The sequence below is a fragment of the Podarcis cretensis genome, assembly GCF_951804945.1.
Source record: "Podarcis cretensis genome assembly, chromosome: 15".
Classification (NCBI taxonomy): Eukaryota; Metazoa; Chordata; class Lepidosauria; order Squamata; family Lacertidae; genus Podarcis; species Podarcis cretensis.
Window position 1 is genome coordinate 32,374,802 of NC_137185.1, and position 24,645 is coordinate 32,399,446.

Here is a 24,645-nt window from a genome sequence, read left to right on the forward strand (position 1 = left end):
TTCTGCTGCAGTATGAAGATGTGCTTGTTTGCTTGGTGGGGGAATCAATGGGGGAAATGTGTTGCAGTGCCTACCCAATGCTTACGCATAAGTATCAAACCACCTTAGCTGTAGGCATTCATTAAAATGTCAGATTGACATCTCTCAGGGTTGAATGACTCAGTAACTCATTAACGTAGATGGCTTTATACAGCTTCAAAGGGGGATCAGAGAAATTTATGGAGGAGTGGCCTATCCATGGTTGTTAGTCATGGCAGCTAAAGAAGACCTCCAGGTTCAGAGATAGTATGGAGCCCAGAGATGACCCAAGACATTTTGCTACCTGAGGAAAAGAACAAGGTGATACCCCCTTCCAAGGATGGGGAACCCTTGTCAACCCAGAGGCCACATTCCCTTCTTCCAAACACTGAAAATTCACCAGCATTTTAGTTTGGATTTATTCTGCCCCCTCAGCATCTGCCAGCTAAGGCAGCCTCCTCAGAGTGCCCAATGGTAGGGTCAGCCTTGATGGTGACCATAGAAAGTTATTGCCGGTTGATGTATGCAATACAAATCTAGATGCAGGGATGAGTAATCAGACTGTTTCTGGTCCATGCTACTTATAAATCATTTCAGCACCATTTACATATTAATCTGCAATTGAAATAAACTGACAAAAAATTGCTTTGGAAGCTAGACATAGGAGAGAAATTAAAGGACCACCCAGACCCTACAATCATCATCTGAGGCCCTTTCTCATGTGCTGCCTCCATGAGAGGTCCAGAGGGTAGCAACATGAGAGAAGGCCTTTTCCGCAGCTGCTCCCTGTTTGTGGCCATCTAAGTTGGTGACCATTTTTGCATTATGTGAGAGAGACTTTCATACATTGAATTATGCACTGTGTGAAGAAGGACCTTTTCCCTGCCCCAAATCTTCCAAAATTCAGCATCATTGGATTGCCCCGGTTTTAGAATTATGAGATAGGGGAAAATTGTTTCCCCAGAATCATGTAATTTAAATATTTCCTTAAAGTGGGTGGAAATAGGCACTTTTGATAGCCTGAGCATTTATTTTTAAAACATGAACTGTGGTTGGAAATAGTTACAATTTTGTATTTTTGGATACTGAGGGCATGAAAAAAACAAACATTCGATCTCATCTAACCTGGCCTTAAGAGAAAGAGGTATCCGTAGAAAGGAGACCTGCAGTAGCTTCCAGCCCTTGAAATTTCACCCAGAAAGCAGAATCTATGATGCTCTCCACTGACACTGAAACACCACTACTGTGCCTTAGTGGTTACAAAAATTTCGATCAGAGCAGCAAGTATAGACTTCACTCACTGTCTTAGGCTTCTTTGGTGTCAATACATTTATGCAAGCTGAAGAACAGCCCTTGATGGTATGGAGAGGAGTCCGTCCTGTAAAGGAAGAAATATAAGGGTGTATCCAGGTACTGGCAAACTCCTTCCCCTTCCTTCTGATCAAATGCTTTGATGTCAATCACACATCTACAAGTGAATTCTTCTAGATAACATAGGATTATACCATAGATATTGCCATCATTGTACCATTGTTTCAGAGGCAAAAACCTGGTAGTAGGGTTGCCAGTGTTGAATATCCTCTGTTTCTCTGCCTTTAAGAATCTCATGGTCTGCAGGCATTCAGCTGATCATATACCTATTTTTATTTAATTTTATATATCACCTTGAGATATGTGTGGAAAGTGATTGGGTAATTAATTAACCAATCATCATTCTCATATCTGCGCAGTGAAACATTTCGTCTATAAATTTCTGCAGAGCAGAGTGCTGCTAAGACAACATGAGCAGATAAGACTCGTTTTTTTAATGAATGGTTGGCAACCCTGATTGGTAGGATTGGCCTACTGTTATCAGGAACTGCATCACAGCAGCCCACCTTGTTACCACTCTTCTTTGTCCTATAAACTCCCCACCCTCTAGTCACTTGTCTTGGAAAACATGGACAACAGGTTGCATTTAATGAGAGAGTGAAGAAGAACAGTGTACACTGTGAAGTTGATCATTTTCACCACTCCCTAAGGTCCCACTCCTTTACTTATTGCTCCACTCAGCAGTCTAGGCGCCACCCCCAGGTGCTTGGCTCTGCATGGATTCTTGAATATGGATTTCTATTGCAGGTTGGAGTTCCAAGAGAATCTCAGCTCTGAGTCTCCCTCATTCCCTCAACATGCCCCAGAACAGAGCCAGAAACTCTGCTAGCCTGAGAGCTTGAGTTAATTCTATTAGAAGTCATGGAAGAGAACCAAAGATAAAAATGAAAAACAATCACCCTGCAACCCAACACACATTTCTTCTCACCTGACTTAAGAAATAGTGATAGCTCCACCATGACTCTCCACCTCCCTCCCACACCCTGTAGGATTGCTTTGTAGAATGTACTGGATTACTCAATAGTACTCCATAAAATCCATTTCCACCTACCTGTGTCCAAAAGTGATAATTCTGAGAGCTTTGTCCATTAATTGCTGTAGAAGTTGGCTGTGGTTGCCTTGTGATGATGTGGAGAAAACCCATTTATACGATCCGAAAAAGGCTTCTTTCTTGGTTATTTATTTACAATAGCATTGGGTATACCACCAATTAACACAATAGTGCGTGGTGGCGTACATGCAATAAAATAAAACATCATAAAAACCATAGAAAATTATTGTTAAAAAGACGGGTTGGGGAAAAAAAGTTAAACAGTTGCATTGGCCTGTCTGTATAAAAAGGTCTTCAAGAGACACTGGAAAATCAAGAGCGAGGGCACCTGCCACATCTGTGTTAGAAGAGCATGGGACCAGTGACACTAAAAGCCTGACTTCTAGTGGAGGCCAGCTGGGCCTCTGTAACATGGGGACAACTTGCAGTGCTCCAACTTGCCAGTGTGGTGTAGTGGTTAAGAGCGGTAGATTCGTAATCTGGGGAACCGGGTTCGCGTCTCCGCTCCTCCACATGCAGCTGCTGGGTGACCTTGGGCTAGTTACACTTCTCTGAAGTCTCTCAGCCCCACTCACCTCACAGAGTGTTTGTTGTGGGGGAGGAAGGGACAGGAGAATGTTAGCCGCTTTGAGACTCCTTAGGGTAGTGATAAAGCGGGATATCGGTCGGAGCGAAACAATATAAACTGAAAGCATTTGCAGATGACCTAGTTTTGACCCTACAGGAGCCAGAGCCTAGTACTAAAAGGGTATTACAACTGATTTATGAGTTTGATCGAGTGGCGGGATTTAAACTTAATAAGCAAAAAACCAAGGTTTTAGAAAAAAAATTGACTTCTTCAGAATCAGAAAGGTTTCAGAAAGAGACAGAATTAAATGTGGTTAAAAAAGTGAGGTACCTAGGGGTAAACATAACAGCGAAGAACAGGAACTTATTTAAAGACAATTATGAAAAATGTTGGTCTGAAATTAAAAGAGATTTAGATGCTTGGTCAAGATTGAAACTTTCCTTGACAGGACGTATTGCTGCTATTAAGATGAATGTATTGCCAAAAATGTTATTTTTGTTTCAAACTTTGCAGATTGTGGACGAAATGGAGTGTTTTGGGAGGTGGCAGAGAGATATTTCAAGATTTGTCTGGCAGGGCAAAAAGCCCAGAATCAAGTTTAAGATATTAACTGACGCTAAAGAAAGAGGGGGATTTGCCCTGCCAGACCTAAAGTTGTATTATGAATCAGCAGCTTTCTGCTGGTTGAAAGACTGGCTACTTCTTGAGAACACTGATGTTTTAGATTTGGAAGGATTCAACAATGCATTTGGGTGGCATGCATATCTGTGGTATGACAAGGCTAAAATACATAAGAATTTCAAGAACCATGTTGTCAGGAAAGCAATATTTAATGTCTGGTTGAAATATAAAGACTTATTGGAAAACAAGACCCCAAGGTGGTTATCACCGATGGAGGCTAAGGCCCTGAAAAAACTCAATATGGAGGCCAAATGGCCGAAATATTGGGAAATAATAGAAAAAGATGGAGATAACTGGAGGTTGCAGAGTATGGAGAAAATAAAAGATAAAGTGCGAGATTGGCTACATTATGCTCAGATTAAAGAAGTTTTTAAGTTAGATAAAAAGATAGGATTCCAGGTGGAAAAATCAAAGTTAGAGACAGAACTGTTAGAACCCAGCTCTAAGATACTTTCAAGAATGTATAACTTGCTGTTAAAATGGAATACACAGGATGAAACGGTCAAATCAGCCATGATAAAATGGGCACAGGACATAGGGTACAATATCATGTTTGCTGACTGGGAAAAGTTATGGACCACAGGTCTGAGATTTACGGCATGTAATGCCTTGAAAGAAAACATTATGAAAATGATATACAGGTGGTACATGACTCCAGTCAAGCTTGCAAAGATATACCATGTGTCTGATAATAAATGTTGGAAGTGTAAAGAAGCTGAAGGAACATTCTTTCACTTCTGGTGGACTTGCCCTAGAGTGAAGGTTTTCTGGGAAATGATTTATAATGAACTGAAAAAGGTATTTAAGTATACCTTGCCTAAGAAACCAGAGGCCTTTCTCTTGGGCATTGTTGGTCAGAGTGTGCAAAAGAAGGATCGAACCTTTTTTATGTACGCTACAACAGCAGCAAGGATACTCATCGCTAAAAGCTGGAAAACTCAAGAATTACCCACACTGGAAGAATGGCAGATGCAACTGATAGACTATATGGAATTGGCCGAGATGACTGGCAGAATCCGAGACCTGGGAGAAGAACTGGTGGAGGAAGACTGGAAGAAATTTAAGGACTATCTACAAAAATATTGCAAATTGTATGAATGTTAAGAAAGATGTAAGATTAGCAAAAACATGGCTCCAACAAACTAGTTATAAAGAATATAAATTTGAATTTAATTGGAAGATGAAAAGATAAATTGTGGATAAGTAATATTTTATGATCAAGCTTCAATAAGAGTATGTTAAATCCCAAAATTTAAGATATTAAATATTGGAAAATTATATTATATGAGGTAAACTAAGTTAATAATTTGCTGGTAAAATTTATGAGTTTAGAAAGCAGGAACAAGGGGTGTGAGGAAGTCCAAAGATGAATATGAAATGTGGACATTGAAAAAGACTGTGTTATTATCTATGTATTTTATTGTTAAACTAAAATCTAATAAATATTTAAAAAAAAAAGATAAAGCGGGATATCAAATCCAAACTCTTCTCTTCTTCTTCTTCCGATGATCTGAGTAATCAAGCTGCAAGGGCTTACCTGGTCCTGGGATATATTACAGGATCTGAGTCATGAGTAACCATAATCACTTACCAAAATAAACCATCTGCTTGTAGCATGACTCCCCTGAGTGCAGTCTGCACGGACGTCTCCATTTCTCGCACCCTTTACCTGGGAGCTGATATGCACACTGGGAGCACTTGATGCCAGCAACTAGGGGAAGAGGAACCAGGAAGTGAACTATAAACTTTGAAAGAGAATCGGCTGCTAAACTGATCTCATCCCAGAGGACAAGAGGGCACTGTTCCTTCTCTACCAGCTTGCCTGTGGTGGGTGTTACTCTGTTACGTGTGGGTTGTAAAACAGGCTTAACATACAAAAAGAACCTGCTTGAAGGGATGGGGTAGAGATGCAGTTCAGTTTGCATTTAAAGCCCCCAAAATGGCAGTGGTGTGTGGCAGGCAGCATGAGCAGGGGTTGGGGGGAGTTCTAGGGGGAAGGGATGCAGTTTGGCCAAGACGTAAGGGGAATTTGGCAAGGATCATGGGAAGGGTGGGGGGTTGGTGAGTGGTGAGGTTGCAGAAGTGGGAGTGGGAAGAGGGGTGGCCAAGCCAAGAGGTTGGGTGTGGTGCAAAGGGCAGGGGGTTGACAAGGGGGTAGGGCAGAGTGTGGAGTTGAGGAGGGTCGGTGAATGAATCAAAGAAGGTGCAGAGCCCCTAACATACCTGAAATTTCACTTTTCATTGGTGAAAATCCAGTCCGCACCTCTCCCTATTCACTTCCAAATTTGCATCCAATAAAATCAACTGGTTTTGCCTCTATTTTTGCCTCCATGAAAAGGTCAAATAAAATAATTGAAATTAAATAATTGGAACCAGAAACAAACCCCACTCTCACTTGATCACACATCCACAAGAGAAGCTTCACAGTTGTGGCACAGAAATTTAATACACATTAGTCATCTTTAATGCTATAACCATTTGAAGGTAATTCAGCAGTAACACAGAACTATGTAGAGCTCTATTAGCAACAAAAGGATTACATGAGCAGAAGATGACCCATTTTCTTGATATGCCATTTTGAACATGCTCCCTCAGCTGCAACTGGTGCAAAGCTTATTTGAGCTCCTGTAACAACATTGGAATCAGGTATACGCTGATGGAGAAATGCAGAGAACTCAATTTAATACTGGGGCGGGTGGTGGGTGGTGAAGAAATGGAGAGAAACCAAAATTGACATGTTGGCCCATCACAGACTTACCCAACTCAATGGATAGCAACACCCAGAACACGATATTCAGAAGCCTATTCATGCTGCCCCTTCTGCCTTCATGTCAGCACTGCGTGTGAGGAGAGTACAACTTGAATTTATCTCCACCTCTGAGGATCAGGTGTGAGGTGAGCCTGTGATTGGTCCACAGAGGACATACCTTTTAGTTTTGCTTGGATGAAAAGCTATGAGCATATCATTGGGATCAGCTAATGCAGAACATCTAATCCCTTCGAGTCATTTGGCGCATGCATGAAGGGGGAAGGAATTGAGGTTGCTCCTGTTCTGCCCAGTCCCAGCCTCTGCACATTCAACTGATTGTCTGTACAGAGATTGTGTGCCGCCTACAAGTGGTATTGCACGTGATCTTAGACAAAACACCACAGAATTCTTTGTATGCTGTACGAGTCTTGTTGCCCATGCAATTTCTACTGTGCACAGAGCACTTAGATATATTTGTTGGATACTCTTTCTGTGTGTGAGAGAATCATTTGTCCCAGAAACAGAGAAGAACAGAAAAGAAGTTTCAAGAGGCAGCAGAAGGCTGAGATTGTTTTGTCTATGCAAGGACATTTTCTGTGGGAACTGTTCTTTGGACATGTGAAGTGTGACAGGAAGTAATGATAACAATGGTTCCGTGTAACTTGTTGTGAGTCTCTTGTGGTGAGTGAAGCAGAGAGAGAGAGTCTTGGACTCTTGCTGGACTCTAAGCATGCCTTGACCATGGCAGTGGTGAATGTCTGTATATAGTTGCTACCAATATGCTTTTATACCTGTCAAGTAGCCTCTACACTTGACTAAATCTTTATGGTGCCCATGAGTGTTTATTGTCTACTGTGTGTACCTTCAACCCTGAAGACACTTCCAAGCAAGGAGCTGTGCTGAGATGTAACTCCGCTGAGTATAGATACTGCCACACATGGGCAGCTAAAGTAATGCTGGACCCAATCCTTCTAAATCATCCATCAGAGGTTGATGGATTGATCCAACAATACTGGCATTATTTCCTTTTCCTTTTCCCAAATATTTTTTTATTAGTTTTCAATTACAATAATCCAGTAAAAACCTCATTATAACAATGCCGAATTATAATACCATTAATAATGCCAATCATTCAAAAGCCAAATTATACAATTTAGGTGGCCCCTCCATGTGCTAGAATGGATGGTTTGATATTTACTTTATTTCTGCATTCTTATAAATTTCCATTTCATTTCAGTCAGAATAACAAGCCCTTATATCCAACTGCAATTTTAATGACTTCCATTTATGTTAACACATTAAATTATTTATTGTCCTACAGGTGAAGCATTCAAACTCTCTTTGTTCTTCTTGTGTGTGGCAATTATTCTGTCCATGATGTTTCTTCCTGTCTATCTTTTGTCAGTTGTTGCTGTTCTCCATAATAGTCATTATTTTCAGCTCTCCTATCCCACTTTCTCCTTCCCCCTTGATGATCAGGTCAGGTGAAGACACACACACACACACACACACACACTCTTATGCCTCTCCCTGCCACTTTCTTTTTCTCGTGCACACAGACAGTATGCACACTCTTCCATCTTTCCTTCTCTTTCATGTGCAAGCATTGATATTATATGGAGTGAATTCTGCTTGCCCCTTATTTGGGCAGCATTGCAACCTGGTTCTGTTCCCCCATCACAATCTCCTCCACTACACCTCAACAATCAGGACAGCCAAGTAAACACACAGACCAAAAATACATACGGTACTTCTCTCTCTCTCTCTCTCTCTCTCTCTCTCTCTCTCTCTCTCTCTCACACCCACACACCCACACACCCACACACCCACACCCTCCATTTCTCTCTCTTGCACACATTCAAGCGACACCATACTGTCCTTCCAGTTCAACATTTTTGACATCCTCCTTTTCCTTATCCTCCTTTCGTTTTGGTCAAGATAAAAGTTAGCCTGCAAAACATAAAGCTGTGGGCTCTCACCTGGTGTGTAGGTAAACAGAGTGTTTTGGTCTTAGATGGGACTCTGATCAGAATCAATAAGCCACTGTCTGTGTTTGTGTGTTCTTGAACACAAGCTCAGATCCTCCCAGGCCTGTCCTTTTGGTGACTCCCACAGAACAAAAGCAATGAAGATTATACAAAAACTCACACTCTTTCAACCTCATCCTCGGTGGTGACCACGGATGAAACTCACATCCCCTTACTATTTATGTATATGACAACAGCAGCTAGGATATCATATGCACAGAAATGGAAAGAAGAGAAGGTTCCAATGAAGGAGGAGTGGCTTCTGAAAGCAATGGACTATGCAGAAATGGCATAGATGGAGAGATGTGATGAACTGAACATAAGAAGGGAAAATGAGAAACTAAAATTGACAGATCCATGAAAAACAGACCACTGCCTCCACCAAGCACAATTTATTGCCAGCTAGTTCCAAAACACTGGCAGGTTTTGTGCCAAAAAAATTAGTTGCACAAACCATTCCTTTCATTCTACATCCTGAATATAGTTGTCGCTTCGGCTCCTTTCCACAATGATGATTTGTTTTAGAAAGAGAAAATGCCTCTGTGTGAAACCACATCACACAACAACTGCACAAAGGAGTGAGAAAGTTTGCAAGAGCCCATGGGTGTGTGTGTATGTGTAATGTCCAATGCACCTCAGTGTTTCAAACAATGTTCTTCAAGGAAATCAGAATTCTATATATTGTATACAACTCACTTCTACTCAGAGTAGACCCATTGAAATGAACAGACCTAAGTTTGTCATGTTTCTTACTTCCAGTGGCTCTGAATAGGACAAGCATTGGACACATCCCGTAATATTTTAATAATGTTAAAAGCAAAGTCAATGGCCGGAAAATTTATGGAAGCTCGTCTCCATCATGGTTGTTCTGGAAAGAGAGAGGAATGTCTGCACACCAGGCATTCTCTAATTAGGATGTTTCAACCTTGGTACCTGAAGTGATGCCCTCCAGATGTTGCTGGAGTTCAGTCCCCATCAGCTCCAGTCAGTATAGTCAGCAGTTGGGGATGATGAGAGCTTGAACATTTGAAGGGCACTGTGGTGGCTACTGTTTTTAGCTGCTAGTTTCGAAAGCTAGTGATGGGTGGCCTGTCCCTTGGGTGCCAAGTTGTAAGTAAGCCCATAAAAGTTACTAGCCTGAATCAATCAACCACTAGGTTTCTGGGGTCTAGAGGGCTGAAGAGTTGTGTCCCTCCTGGAGCAGCCCACTCATTCACTTGCATGGAACCCCATGCACTCCCCTAAAAGCCAACCCTTCTCACCTACATCTACTTAAATGCACCAATCCCAGCTCATTACACTGTGCTGTTAACTGCACAGTTGCAGCGGTCAGTTGAAAAGTTGGCAGCGCTTCCCAAAAACAAGAGCCATTTGTTTCAGAGACTAACCATTGCTGTTGCCCCTCCTTTGATCTTTAGAAAGGGATTGTTGTACCTGTGTTAATGTTTAATGGATCTTTGTACACTGCTCCAGGTCAGCCCTTCATAAGCATCCTGGCTAAATATCCGGAACAAACCTGGTGCGAGAGTTGCAATCCACAGCATGAACAAGCTTTTGTCACTCGGATTATGGATTCTGCTTGCCTTTTCAATGGGTAGGTTTCTAAACAGGCACCACCAGCAACTTCCAAGTCCTTAGCTGACCATTTTCTTTATGCTTGTACCTTGGAAGGTATGATTCCTGTTTTTAACTGATGGGGTTGTTTTGGTTTGAGCCGCTCAACATACAACTTGCTGGAGACTGGAAAGCAGAGGTGAGTAGTTCTAATATACAGTGGTGCCTCGCGAGACGAAATTAATTCGTTCCGCGAGTTGCTTCGTCTTGCAATTTTTTCGTCTTGCGGAGCGCGGATTCCCCGGGTATTAACGGCTTTAAGAAAAAGGAAGCAAACCCGCAAGACGTTTTCGTCTTGCGAAGCAAGCCCATAGGGAAATTCGTCTTGCGAAGCAACTCTAGAAACGAAAAACCCTTTCGTCTTGCGCGTTTTTCGTCTAGCGAGGCATTCGTCTTGCGGGGCACCACTGTATGCAAGGAACTGAGCTCATCCTGGACCCACAAGCCAGCTTTAGTTTTTGCTGATCACCCCATAGAAAGGAACTGTCTACTTTGCAAAAGCACACCAAGAGCATAGCAGTTTCCAGAGGGCGTACTATGTTAGCCTGTTGCAACAAAAACAGGATTGTGGCACCTTAATGACATATTGACTTATTTTGGCATCAGGTTCTGCAGAACTGTGTCCACTCAATCGGATGGATAGAAAATTATTAGCTGCATGGGAGGAAAAGAATGTTAGCAATAAGGTCAGAGGGAAATTTTAAAATTGCTGTTCAGTATAATTGTATTAAAGTCTCAGTTTAATCAAAGGTGGGTTGCAGGAGCACTTCCACCATAAAATATATACGGGATAGAATATTGGTCCCCAAATGCATTTTTGCATTCAAGGTTGGTCCTGGGAGGTGCTATTTTTCTAGAAAAAGAGGTGCTGGAGCTCACCATTAACTTCTCCCTTGTTTTCTGAGAAGTGCTGGAGCTGAGCTCTGACTGGAAAAATAATAATCTTGTCCTGGGCAAGAAAAGGTCAAAAACTGCTTAGAAAGGTGATACTTTGCTCGGACAGCCAATGGACCTATTTCCTATAAGGCAGCTTACTGGACTCCTATCAAACTAAATGAGGAATTGTTGGGCTTTGCTGGATTAGGAGACCCCAGAGTTGGGCAACCAGATGGTGTTGGACTCCCATCAGCCTCAGCCAGCAGGGCCAGTGATCATGCATGATGGGAGTTTGAGATCAGCAGCATCTTAAGGCCTGCAGGGTCTCAATTTCTGGGGTAAAAAGCTTCTGTTGGACAAGGCACTGATCCTAACTTTCTTTTATATCAAAGACTAAAATCAAAGTGACTGGGACAGTAGACCTGCTTCAGGAGAGTTAATTGTCCAAGCTGTCCCTCAGGCTGCAGAGCCTTTGGCCCACTGGCCCACCAAGTATTCCAATTTGCCATGCGAGACCATTTTTGTGAAAACCACACCCATCTGTCTGTCAGGTGGTGTCATTCCATTGGGTGAGGTTTGATGGGGGTAGTCAATTCTTGCAGAAAGCAGGACTGAAAGTAGGAGATTTAGGTGTAGTAAGTTCCACGGTGCCACTGCTGTCTAACTTTGAGGTTGTCATGATGACCTCAGATCATTCAACATGGGTGATCCCACCCACCTGTAAAAGTTGGCCCATGGTGTTGGAGATAAAGAACTGACCCACCGAGCCAAAAAGCCTCCCCTCCCTTTGCTTTAAGAGCTGCAGGCAATGAAGAAATCAGAAACTGTTCAAAACATGTCTGCACATTTTCAAATGATGCCCACACACCATGACCGCTGTTGATTAAAGTTTCATTTGCCAACTGATGGGCCGTCAGGCAAACTTATGCCATGTTGTTTCCCAACTCTGTATTTATCTACCCTCCTCTCCAGTCAACAGCCTCAAATGCTACACCTGTTTGTTTGAACTTAAGAATGGCACCTGTCCTGCACCAAAGCCTCCCTGCATAGCGCAATCTAGGGAGTCCTGCTTCCGGCAGATGCTCTTTACAGGTAAGGTGTGTGATTCTTGGTCCTAATGGGGCTTGCTTTGGGACTCTGTGTATCTATTTATTTCTACTGTCCAGAAAGGAATTCTTAAAAGGATAGTGAATAAATGTGCCCCTTGGCATGCACACCCTCAATACCAAGGATGGGGAATCTGTTGTCCTCCAGACATTGTTGGACTCCAACTCCCATCACCCCCAGACAGCATGGCCAGTGCTCAGGTATGATGGGACATGTAGTCCAGAAGCATCTGGGCAGCCACAGGTTCCCATTCCTGCTGCAGAGACTGGTGGGCTAGCATTTTTTAGTCATGCCCACAACAACAGGTCTTCTTCTTTCAACATCCACTGCTGCCCACGGTTGCCATGAGAACGTAAGAAGACCCTGCTGGATCAGGCCAGTAGCTCATCTCACTCAGCATGCTGGCCAACCAGATGCCTGTAGGAAACCCACAAGCAGGACCTCAGCAGAAGAGCACTCTGCCCTTCATGGTTCCCAAGAATCGACATTCAGAAGCATGGTTGTCTCCAACCTTGGCAAAGCCATCACGGATAGTAGCCACCGATAGCCTTCCCTTCCATGAATTTGTCCAGTTCTCTGTTAAAGCCATCCAAGTCGGTGACCATCACTGCCTCCTGTGGGACATTGTTCCACAGTTCACCTATGCACTGTGTTGAGAAGTGCATTCTTTTATCTATGCTGTATCTTCCAGCTTCATTAGATGTCCATGAATTCTAATGTAATGAGAGAGGGAGATGAGAGGCTGCCATGGTGAGTCAGGTGGGATGGTAGGTGAGGCCTGGGGCCTGGGCAAGGGCACAAAGCTCTTTGAGGCGAACTGACCAACGGAGGGATGGAGGCCGGTGGGTGGGCAGGTGAGCGAGTAAGTGCCAATCTGGCACCTGGAGGCCTCCGTCAGCCAGGCAGCCAAGCCATTTGCATGGACAGGCAGAGTCCCCCAAACCCAGGGCAGCTCCCATGTGGAATAATGACTCAAGACAATGTGCTATGGGATTAAAATTGGCCACAACTTTATTATGTTTCAGATGTGGGTAGACCTTGGCTCAGGCATTGGGCGTTTATTCCTCACAGTTCCTCGCTGGGGATCTGGGGAACATTAAGGTTATCCAGTGTGTGCGGAGAGGGGATGGGCTGGCTCTGGAGAACATATGTTCAAGCAGAGAGAGCCCACCCCCGTTACGCCCCCGTCGCAGGGGAGAGCAATGACAACCTCTAGGCGTACGGCCAAAGTCTTCCCTCAAACAACCCCTTTAACAGGGGACCCTGGTATCGCTGCCACAAAGAGAAGGGAGGCGCGTGGGTCACCGCTACACCCCCACCGCCATTTAGGGAAGATAGACTAAAGGATTGCACCCAAGGCCTGATACTGCCAAAGTTGTGACGTTTTGCTAGGGGAAAGGCAAACCTGCCAATGCAGGAGAATTCCTTTCCGGCCCATCACCAGTGACCTTGACGTAGCAGCCCCCGCATACCTGTAGAGAATACGTTAACTAAGGGTGGGTAGGAAGGGAGAAGCTCTGGAGCCAACTGACGATTCTTAGGTAAGATCCTCCTCCTATTGTGTGGGCAGGTGGTCCCTCCCCCCTACCTGGCCTGATCACCTTGGCAACGCCTCCCCAGGTGGGATTGGGCAACTGGCTGAGGTAGGCAGAGACCTCCAGGTATCCCACCTGGGGAAGGCGAAGCCAAGCCTGTTCTAATGGTGCCATATAGGGTCCAGGCGGCTGCGCGCAACCACACAAAGGGCACCCCCCATTTAATGTGGGGAGCGGTCATCGCTCGCATGTCCGGCTAGGCAGTGCTGTGCTCCTGTGGGTGCACATGCAGCCATCCCACCTCTCCCAGCCAGCTTTGCTCTCTGAGCCTGGAGAGCCAAAGGGAAAGAAATTGACTCGCCCAGGTTCAGTGGCAGTCCACCTCTGATTTTTGAGGGTGCTGAATTTTGTCATTTACCTTAGGTGGCAAAATGTATTAGTCTGGTCCTGTCCCAGATGTTCAGTTGGACATATAAGCAGGCAACTAATAGGAACTAGATAGGAAGTCTGCCTTCTTACAGGGGGCTCACTGATTTTTCTCTTCCTTTCCAGAATCTGTTCTCCTTTACACTACAGCAGGCTGTGCCTATGACTGCAGGGATGTAAATGGAGGAAGACACATTCATCACGTCAACAAATGCTGCACTACAGAAATGTGCAACTCTCCCTAGGCTTGGGATGTGTATGAATGGGCTCCATGCATCTTCTGCCTGATTTGAAACAAAAGATTCCTTATTGATTTCATGCTATTGCCATCTGTTTTTCCTGGAAACCTCTCTAATTTGAAATACGTTGGGGGGGGGGAATCAACATTTAATTACCAGAAGTGAAGAAATTTTTGCTGTAAAATTTAAACGAACTAGGGCAGTGATGGTGGAAATTCCTGGACAAAATTCTCTCCATTCAAAGCCAATAGCAACATTTTCATTTAGGGTTGAAAAACATTGGAGTTTAACTGATGGATCTATTGAAACCTTACTCAATTGTCTGAAAAAGAATACCTGAATAATTTGGAATTCTTTTCTTTGTAAAAAAGTTAATTAGTTTTAATGGATTGTATTCAACTATTAAGGAACAGAATTTGTGCTCTGTCAATGGAGCTTTTCTTCCCACATTACAACCCCAAAACTTTATATATATAAAAAACACTTTTATTAAACCAAACAAAATGTTACAAAATAGTGTGCAAGTTGTGAATTTGCCCAAACTCCCCACCAGGTTAGAAAGTAAAAATGCAAGAGTGGGGGCTGAGGGGGAATTGCAGGCTAGGATTATTCAAGCCACCTTTGTCTGCTTCTGCTAAAAGTCTTAAAATGGAGTGTGGGGTCAGGCAACAATGTAAACAGAACAACCCTAGATGGACCAATGGTCTGACTCTGTATGAGGCAGCTTCCCCTCACAGTGGCTTTAATGAGATGAATCGTGGTATTTATAAATGGCTGCATATTTCACAGGACAGAGCCAGTCCTTTAATTTGGTCCTTTGCATCGACCACTAATAAACTGTTCAGTCACAACAATGGGTGTCTGGCTGAGTCCTTCAATGGGTTTTAAGGTTTTCATGCAGGCTGGTTATGTATTTCAATGGAAAAGTGGAAGGCTTTAAAAACAAACAGACAAATAAATATCAAATCTGCAGCTACTGTGAAATTAGAACTGTGTATCTTCTTCAGTTGGTAGAGCATGAGACTCTTAATCTCACAGTCAAGGGTTTGAGTCCTGCGTTGGGCAAAAAGATTCCTGCATTGCAGGGGTTGGACCAGAAGACTTTCACAGTACTTTCCAACTCTATGATTCTGTGATTCTTTTATTACTTCTTTTTTTTTAGGTAGGCTGCACAGCTAGCCCAAGAAATCTTGCTGTCTGGTACAAAGTACAAGGTGGTGCTGTTTGTTTGTTTGTTGTATTTAGAATCATAGAGTTGGGAGGGACCACAAGGATCATCTAGCCAAACACCCTGTGTTGCAGGAATCTTTTTGTCCAAAGTGGGCCATTTGTATCCCACCCTGCCCCCTAAGGAGCTCAATGTAATGTACACCATTCCTCCCCTCCTCAATTATTCCCCACAACACTGTGAGGTTTGTTAGATGGAGAGGTAGTGAGTGGTCCAAGGTCATCTAGGGAGCTTCATGGTCAAGTGAGGATTTGAAGCCTGGTCTCCAAAGTTCTAGCTCAACCTTCTAACCGCTACACTGCACCGGCTCTCATTCCATGTAAAATGTTCGAACCGTCTGAAATTTGCATCAGCTCCAGGGATGTATTCCAGAACTTTCAGTGTGCACAGTTAAATTGGAGTCAAAGGCTCTGTCTCCCTAGTGCAACAAGGCTTTTTAAAAAAATAAAAAACCCAGAATTTCTGCAGTTGTGAAAGTGACAGGGAAGCACATTGAAAAATCTGGGATGAATGAATAGTTAGGGAAGACATTTCAACACCACACAAGTAAATCTGGAAGAAGACAGGGTGAATTAACAGAGATAATTCTCCAAACACTTGATGATAACAGCAGAGGGAGAACATCCCGTTTTGCCATTTGAGACAAAACAAAGTGCTGCCGAGGTTTGCAAATCAGTCCATGAGGGTAAAAGGGTTGGCGCCCTCTGATGTAGTGTAACCCAGCAGTTTCTTGTTCCAACCTAATTGCGGACTGTAGCCCATGAAAGCTTATGCCATATCTTGAATTAGAAGAAACACATATCCCGATCCTGTAGCAGCTGTTCTTTCAGGAAAGCTACTACAGGGCTGTGAAATATGTCGGGATTCATGCTCTTAAAATGGGAGATACATCCACTTCTGGCCAAAAGAAAAGTCAGAAGCTGTTCATTTTGTGTGTGTGTGTGTGTGTGTGTGTGTGTGACATTTTAGGGTATATGCCTATAATTCAACAGGATTTATTCTCTCTGGAGGGGTTACTATGTCTTCAAATTGCACCCACTTCTGTATAGCCATTTTGAAATGTCCTAATAGTGAATCGGGATGGGGAAAGAAGCAGATTAGGCTCCATGAGTCATATTGGGTAGTCTCTGAATGGTCTGTGAGAAAAAATGGTTTGTTACTGAAGTCACATCATTTGGTCTGAATCAAACCCAGTGGTTTGTGTTGCCTGCCATCCTCCCTTTTGCAAATATGAGCAGCAGTTTATGTGAGAAGCACACAGCCCTACAGTGTAGATGGTAGCTTATCATACCTGCAAGTCAAGTTTATGTTTACCCCTTGTGCTGGTCCTGCCTAGATGGCTCATAACACAAACTGGGAAGAACCTGAAGTTAATTTGGACATCCATTGTGTCTGGTTCCTGCCTGGCCATTTACACAGCACACAGATTTATTTCTTGGGATAATTATGGTCTTCAGCTCTAATTCCAGCTCTAAAAACAGACTATGAAAGAACCTTAAGACCACAAGGGTGTGCATATGTCAGGGCTGGGTAACCTTCCAAAGACCGCATGTTAGTGGTGGGCAAGGCCAGAGACAAAAGTTGATGAAGCAACAAATGTCAATGTTACTTTTGCATGGTAGGTAAGTTTCTGCAAACAATCACACACCCTTCACTTTCCTCATCCAGAACACGCAAGAGGCATTATCAGAGTTGAAGGACACATTCCACCCAGACAGAAACTGTCATGGAGCTCTACTCAAATTGATCCAGAGAAGTACTCCAATGTATAGTTAGCAGAGTAAAAACTTAAACATGTTGCAAGATTCCCCCAAAATAGACAATGAAATACAATTGTATTTCATCCAGGAACTGAAGGCAAAGGAGCATAATGGTCACAAATCCAATACATTCAGGACTGGCACTGTCCATAAGAAATCCAGTTGCAGCAGACTTAAACTTACAATAACTTGTAAGAAGACTAAACCTTAACACTAAGCATACTATATACAGAATACCACACCAGAAGGAAAGAGAGATAGAAAGAGAGTGAAACCCAGGCTCCTTCTGGCCTTACTATTATAGTCAGCGTGACCTTGACAGAAAGAGATAACTGAACCAGTTTAAGCAAGCTGTACTCAGCTTCTCTGAAGGAATAACCCAAACATCATGAACCTTCTGCTAGAAGCTTCCAGAACCCTCTTGAATTAATTAGAATAGGAAAGATCACATCAATACTATCTGCACCAAGAAATGCAAACTGACGAAAACACCTGGGTCCAGGGAGGAGGGTTGAGTGGGTGTGTAGCCCAGGGTTTCCCACCTCTGATATAAGCACTGAAGGTACTCTCACACTGAATTCATAATCTTCACATCTTGTTTTTTTTTTTTTTAAATAATTTTTATTCGTTTTCCAAACATATAATAGAAACAATACAAAACAGAAAAACAAAAAATTCAAAACACAAACAAAAACATGCAAAACATTTAAACCAGTATAACTTCAAGATTATATTTTCATTCCCTTCTTTCTTATGACTTCCCCATACCTCCCCATCCCTGCATCCTTGTTTAGTGATTCTTTAGCAACCCTTTAGTCATTTATCCTAATTCCCTTTCATTAAATTTCCTTTAGCTTAATAGTTACAACTGCAATTCTCTGCTTCTTACCCCCTGACATCTTAGCATTCCTCAATATTACAATAGTTTTTAAGGTATATTTTAAATTTCTTCCAGTCCTCTTCCACTGTCTCCTTCCCCTGGTCGCGAATTCTGCCCGTCATCTCAGCCAGTCCCATAAAGTCCATTACCTTTGTTTGCCATTCCTCCAGAGTAGGTAGTTCTTGCATCTTCCAATACTTCGCCAGTAGAATTCTTGCTGCTGTGGTGGCATACATAAAGAAGATCCTATCCCTCTTTAACACCAATTGGCCAACCATGCCCAAGAGGAAAGCCTCTGGTTTCTTAGGAAAAGTCCACTTAAGGACCTTCTTAATTTCATTATAGATCATTTCCCAGAAAGCTTTAATCTTTGGGCAGGTCCACCAAAGGTGATAAAAAGTGCCTTCAGTCTCATTGCATTTCCAACACTTATTGTTAGGCCAATGATAAATTTTTGCAAGCTTGACTGGAGTCATGTACCACCGGTAGATCATCTTCATAATGTTTTCTTTTAGAGCATTACATGCAGTAAATTTAATACCAGTAGTCCATAACTGTTCCCAGTCAGCAAACATAATATCATGACCGATATCTTGTGCCCATTTAATCATAGCTGATTTCACTGTTTCATCCTGTGTATTCCATTTCAACAGCAAGTTATACATTCTTGATAAATTCTTATTATTGGGTTCTAACAATTCTGTTTCTAGTTTTGACCTCTCTTTCTGGAAACCTATTTTCCTGTCCTGTTTAAATGTCTCATTTATCTGGTGATAGTGCAACCAATCTCGAACCTTGGGCTTTAATTTCTCATAACTCTGAAGTTTAACCCTTTCACCATCATATTCTAGAATTTCATAATATTTTGGCCATTTAGAGTCCATATTAAGTTTTTTTACTTCCCTAGCTTCCATTGGTGACACCCACCTGGGGGTTTTACTTTCCAGCAAATCTTTATATCTAATCCAAACATTATACAATGCTTTCCTTACAATATGGTTTTTAAAGCCTTTGTACACCTTTGCCTTGTCATACCATAAATATGCATGCCAACCAAAGCTATTGTCATACCCTTCCAAATCCAAAATGTCTGTGTTCTCAAGAAGTAGCCAGTGTTTCAACCAGCAAAAAGCTGCCGATTCATAATAGAGTCTTAAGTCCGGCAGGGCAAACCCCCCCCCTATCCTTTGCATCAGTTAAAATCTTAAATTTAATTCTGGGCTTTTTGCCCTGCCAGACAAATTTTGATATGTCTTTCTGCCACTTCTTGAAACAGTCCATCTTGTCCAAAATCTGCAACGTCTGGAATAGAAATAACATTCTAGGCAATACATTCATCTTAATAGTAGCAATTCGGCCTAACAAGGAAAGTTTCAACCTTGACCATATTTCCAGATCCTTCTTTACTTCTAACCAACATTTTTCATAATTATCTTTAAATAAGTTCACATTCTTAGACGTTAAGTTTATCCCCAGGTATTTCACCTTTTTCGTTATTTCCAAGCCTGTTTCATTCTGAAATCTCTCTCTTTCTTCCATTGTTAAGTTTTTCTGCAACACTTTCGTTTTTTGTTTGTTCAATTTAAAACCTGCTACTCGACCAAATATTTCAATTAATTCTAATACTCTTTTAGTGCTAGTGTCTGGCTGTTGCAGAGTCAAAACTAGGTCATCTGCAAATGCTCTTAGTTTGTAGTGTCTAACTCCGACCTGAACTCCTTTAACCAACTGGTCCTTTCTAATCATGTTTAACAAAACCTCCACATAATCTTCACATCTTGACCCATCACCTGCCTGGGTCATTTGGGAATCAATCTATGCCTCCCACTGGCTACCCTGAGACCACAGCTTCTCCTATATTTAGACTAATTGATGGAAACGGCACCTAATGGTCCAGCATTTGGCAACAGAACACTCAAATGGGCAAAGGACATCCAGTTCCTAGGCTGTACTTCGCTGCTAAGACTGTAATCAACCACCATAGCAGGTGATGTAACACGAGGTTCCTGTCCATGAGAGTTTAAATCCATTACCCTGAGTGATGTTTGTTGTTCCTTTACCAGCTCCACTGAGGAGACCTTGTTGTTCTGCTGGGTTGTCAAGAATGGCAAGAAAGCCCAAGATGATTAACTTGGTTGTGCTTCTCGGCATTTTAGCTCTGCTCTTTTGTGAGTAAAACAGATGGGGTGTTGTCAGCCTCGGGTGTGGAGATAATTCCCTTGCTTCATGTTGCACCATTTGCAACCATTAAGTCTCTTCCATTCTATCTTGGTATGAATTTTGTGCATTTCCCATACATATGTGCTTTATGTCTTGTAAGTGTTTGTTGTTGTTATTAGCAAAGCGGGACCATAAATGTTAACATTTTTTGAAATGGCATGAGCCTCTGTAAACAAGGCTTCAAGTGATTTTAATGAAGTCAGTTTATGCACATTATTGATAAGGGGTGTTTGGGACAACTTTTAGCATACACTACTGGGACACCTTTAACAAGATGAAAGGTTACACCAGCACTATCCTATGAAAACAGGATGCTGGACTAGATAGGCCCGCAGAGCTCTTCCTATGTTCTTATGTCATGTTCTCTGCATAATTCTTGTTCAAAATGAATTCTAGTTTATTTTCTATATAAATGTTTTCTTAAACTATTCCTGTGATTGCACATTGTAGATCAGTAATGATGACCAACAGCTGCAACAACAAAATGGCCTCGTATATATTAGCAGTAAATGCTTACTGGACCTCAGATCATTCTGTAACTTTATCTCGTATTAGTTTTGATGCACGTGAAGCTATTTAGAATTAGGGTGGGTTGTGATGCAATTTCATGCTAAATAACTTCCCCCTTTCAAGCAGCTGCAGCTATCAAATGCAAGGTGTGCAAATTCCAATATCCTGGTTTTATCTGTTTCAAAGGAAGTGATGTATGTTCAGCCTTAAGTTGCAAAACAACCTATATCAAAGAAGGTATGTTTGCCTTGAAATTAACTCTTATGTGTTAATTTAAGTGGGATGGAGTGGCCATATTAGTTTCATGGCATGTGGGTCATTGAGCCTGTTGCTTACTGGAAAGGAGAGGGGTGAAGAGGTGGTTGTGCTGCAAAAGCACTGGGAGAGCCATTCCAGAGCTCCTGGTGGTGCCTTTGCACCAAGCCAATCTCCTTGCCTCCTTGCCCTTCTCCCTTCTGGTAAACAACAGCGATCCAACTGCTGGGAAGCAAATGTAGCAGTTCCCTCGAGCTACTTCTGTACATGTCTTATCCCACCGGCTTATTTTTTGTCTTTTAGTGCTATGTGCTAGACTAGGGCTCATCCAGGGACGCAGGTGGCGCTGTGGTCTAAACCACTGAGCTTTGGGCTTGCCGATCAAAAGGTTGGTGGTTCGAATCCCCGCGATGGAGTGAGCTCCCATTGCTCGGTCCCAGCTCCTGCCAACTTAGCAGTTCGAAAGCATGCCAAAAAGTGCAAGTAGATGAATAGGTACCGCTCCGGAGGGAAGGTAAACAGTGTTTCTGTGCACTGCTCTGGTGTCGGTGTTCTGTTGTGCCAGAAGTGGCTCAGTCATGGTGGCCACATGACCTGGAAAAACTGTCTGCAGAGCGGACAAACGCTTGCTCCCTCGGCCTGTAAAGTGAGATGAGCAACCCCAGAGTTGTTCGTGACTGGCCTTAACTGTCAGGGGTCCCTTTACCTTTAGGGCTCATCCAGACTTCCTTTGGTGGGCCATTTCTAGGCACAAGTTCAAGCTTTAAAGCTCCGCATCTGAGTAGGTTTTTTGTTTTGGTCTGGTGCTTTCCCCAGGAAAACCCACGTTTTACCACTGAATCAGAGCAAACAGTGATCAGGTTTTCCATGGATAGCTTCATTAATGAACTCCCAAATCTGGAATCCCCTTAGAACTGGTGCCAAAGTTTTGCAATCGTTTTGCAGTGAAGGCCCCACGTTTGCAGTACCCCACAAATGGAGTAATTGATACATCAAAACGGGGCTCATAATTAATGCCCCAAACCCAACGTTGTCCAATTCACTCCAAACAGATGCCAAACTCTGGCAAAAGGTTTTGCAGCATTGGTCAGTAAAAACCCTGTGTTTTGCAGCGCCTCCAAAATGGAGCAGTAGACATTCAAACCCGGGGGTCATGGGGTCACCAAAATCCCAACGTTGTCCAATTCACTTCAAACTGGCGCCAAACTTTGGCAAAACGTTTTGCAGCGTTTTGGAGTGAAAACCCTGAATTTTGCAGTGCTGTACAAAGACCAAGGGAGGGAGCAGAGCAGGAGCCCCTGTCATAATAATAATAATAATAATAATAATAATAATAATAATAATAATTTATTATTTATACCCCGCCCATCTGCCTGGGCCTCCCCAGCCACTCTGGGCGGCTTCCATAGAAAGCAAAAATACAATAAAATATCACACGTTAAAAACTTCCCTGAACAGGGCTGCCTTAAGATGTCTTCTGAATGTCAGGTAGTTGTTTATCGCTTTGACATCTGCTGGAAGGGCATTCCACAGGGCGGGCGCCACTACCGAGAAGGCCCTCTGCCTGGTTCCCTGTAGCTTTACTTCTCGCAATGAGGGAACTGCCAGAAGGCCCTCGGCGCTGGACCTCAGCGTCCGGGCAGAATGATGGGGGTGGAGATGCTCCTTCAGGTATGCTGATGCCCATGTTGCCACTGACCTCTGGCCCTTCCCTGGCTTGGAAGGAGCGGTGCATGGTGAGGGGGGTGGGGTGAATGTGGGGCCCAATGTTTTGTTCAAGTTGGCACTACTGGCTAGAAGGAAATTGGATTCCCTCTGCATGTTTATGTTTGTGGGGGAGGGTAGCTGCCGTGACTACTCTTTGAATGTGGTTTCACCAATTATGCCAGCCTTTCTCAAGCTTGGGTCCCCAGATGTTGTTGAACTACAACTCCCATCATCCCTAGCTAGCAAGGCCAGAGCTCAGGGATGATGGGAATTGTAGTCCAACGACATCTGGGGACCCAAGGATGAGAAACACTGACTTATGCATTTGTTTTTATTCCTCTGCAGTTGAACGGATGCTTTACGTGGAAAAAGGATGTACCACAATACCACCTGACAGGTGTCATTATACAACTGGAAATCTTACCCACAGCCGCATGACAGTCTGCTGTAAAGGAAAAGATTATTGCAATGCCTGAGCATTCCCTAGAGGAGCATGACCTTCTAGGCTGAGCTTCTTTATGGCAGCCATACTTCTGAGACCATTTCAGCTGTGCTTTAAAAGGCTTTGCCATGTAAAATTGTCTTCCGAAATATCACCCCTTTCCTGAAAGAGGGATAATGTGGTTTGTCACCCATGGATCCTTCTCCTTAGTGTTTCTTTTCCTTTTCCTTCCTTTATGGCGGGGTGAGGTGTCAGTATTCAAATCTTGATAAAAGTGCTCAGAGTGCCAGCACAAAAGGGCTACCATGGCGGGGGGCAAAAAAAGAGGTCACGGTATTCCATATAATTGAGTACTATCACGCCAAAACAAAACAAAATCCTGCCTCTTCCAATTGCCCAGAGAGCCACATTTTAGACATTTTCCAAAAAAAGAAAAGAAAAGAAAAAAAGATTGCCCAGGATTTTACTGATTTTATATTTACTGCTTTTTTATTTTTACTGTTGCTACAACAACTGTTTTTGTTTTTTAACGCTTTTGATCTGTTTTATATTTGTTTTATGGTTCTCTTTCTTGAAAATCTCTATTTTCAAATTCTAGATTAATAAAATTATATGGTTTTTTTGTTTTTTGTTTTTTAAATGAATCAAAATGCATGATGGTTCAACTGCTGGTCATGGACAGATTACCACTTTACCATTGTGATAAACCACAAAGACAAAATAAAATAAAATAAAATCTTTGTGCTCAGCTTTGCTAATCTAGAGCTAGACTTTTTTAGATTACAGTTCCCTTGGAACTTAAGAACTTGGGCTGGAGCTTGATTTTCCTTCCTTCCTTTGTGTACTGTGCCTTTTCAGAGACCATCTTAAAACTGATTTTTATAAGCTTCTCTGAGAGACTTTTTGACTGAAGGGTGGGGTATAAATAAATGCAGAAATCCAACGAACATCTCCACTTAAAGATGTATGGGAAGATCTAGGTCTTCAATAAGCACTGAAAAACAATATTTCCTTTAAAAATTTACATTAATATACAGTGGTACCTCAGGTTACATACGCTTCAGGTTACATACACTTCAGGTTACAGACTCCGCTAACCCAGAAATAGTACCTCAGGTTAAGAACTTTGCTTCAGGATGAGAACAGGAATCGTGCTCCGGAGGCGTGGTGGCAGCAGGAGGCCCCATTAGCTAAAGTGGTGCTTCAGGTTAAAAACAGTTTCAGTTTAAGAACGGACCTCCGGAATGAATTAAGTACTTAACCCGAGGTACCACTGTACTACTTTTTTCTTCCAAGGAATTCAAGGTGGTGTACATGGTCCTCCTCCTCCCCATTTCACCCTCACAACAACCCTGAGAGGTAGGTTAGGCTAAGAGTTGGT

The 24,645-nt window shown here is 42.8% G+C and overlaps 1 protein-coding gene and 2 long non-coding RNA genes across 4 annotated transcripts; 2 read left to right on the top strand and 1 right to left on the bottom strand.

Annotated features, from left to right (window-relative positions):
* Positions 1-1,028: 1,028 nt before the first annotated feature.
* PATE4 (prostate and testis expressed 4) lies at positions 1,029-6,520 on the bottom strand. Its single transcript, XM_079956102.1, has 3 exons — positions 6,448-6,520; positions 5,281-5,400; positions 1,029-1,396 (listed from the first exon to the last, which is right to left on the bottom strand). The coding sequence occupies exons 1-3, from the start codon at positions 6,497-6,499 to the stop codon at positions 1,269-1,271; spliced, it is 300 nt and encodes a 99-aa protein (XP_079812228.1). The 5' UTR covers positions 6,500-6,520; the 3' UTR covers positions 1,029-1,268.
* Positions 6,521-9,969: 3,449 nt separating this feature from the next.
* On the top strand, positions 9,970-14,394 carry LOC307204020. 2 transcript variants are annotated; one of them, XR_013833460.1, is made up of 3 exons: positions 9,970-10,059; positions 11,928-12,047; positions 14,150-14,394. It is a non-coding gene; the product is annotated as an uncharacterized lncRNA (long non-coding RNA). The 2 variants fall into 2 exon arrangements; XR_013833461.1 differs by lacking the exon at positions 9,970-10,059 and adding an exon at positions 10,722-10,765.
* Positions 14,395-20,174: 5,780 nt separating this feature from the next.
* Positions 20,175-23,251, top strand: LOC307204389. Its single transcript, XR_013833668.1, has 3 exons — positions 20,175-20,298; positions 20,987-21,097; positions 23,168-23,251. It is a non-coding gene; the product is annotated as an uncharacterized lncRNA (long non-coding RNA).
* Positions 23,252-24,645: the final 1,394 nt, after the last annotated feature.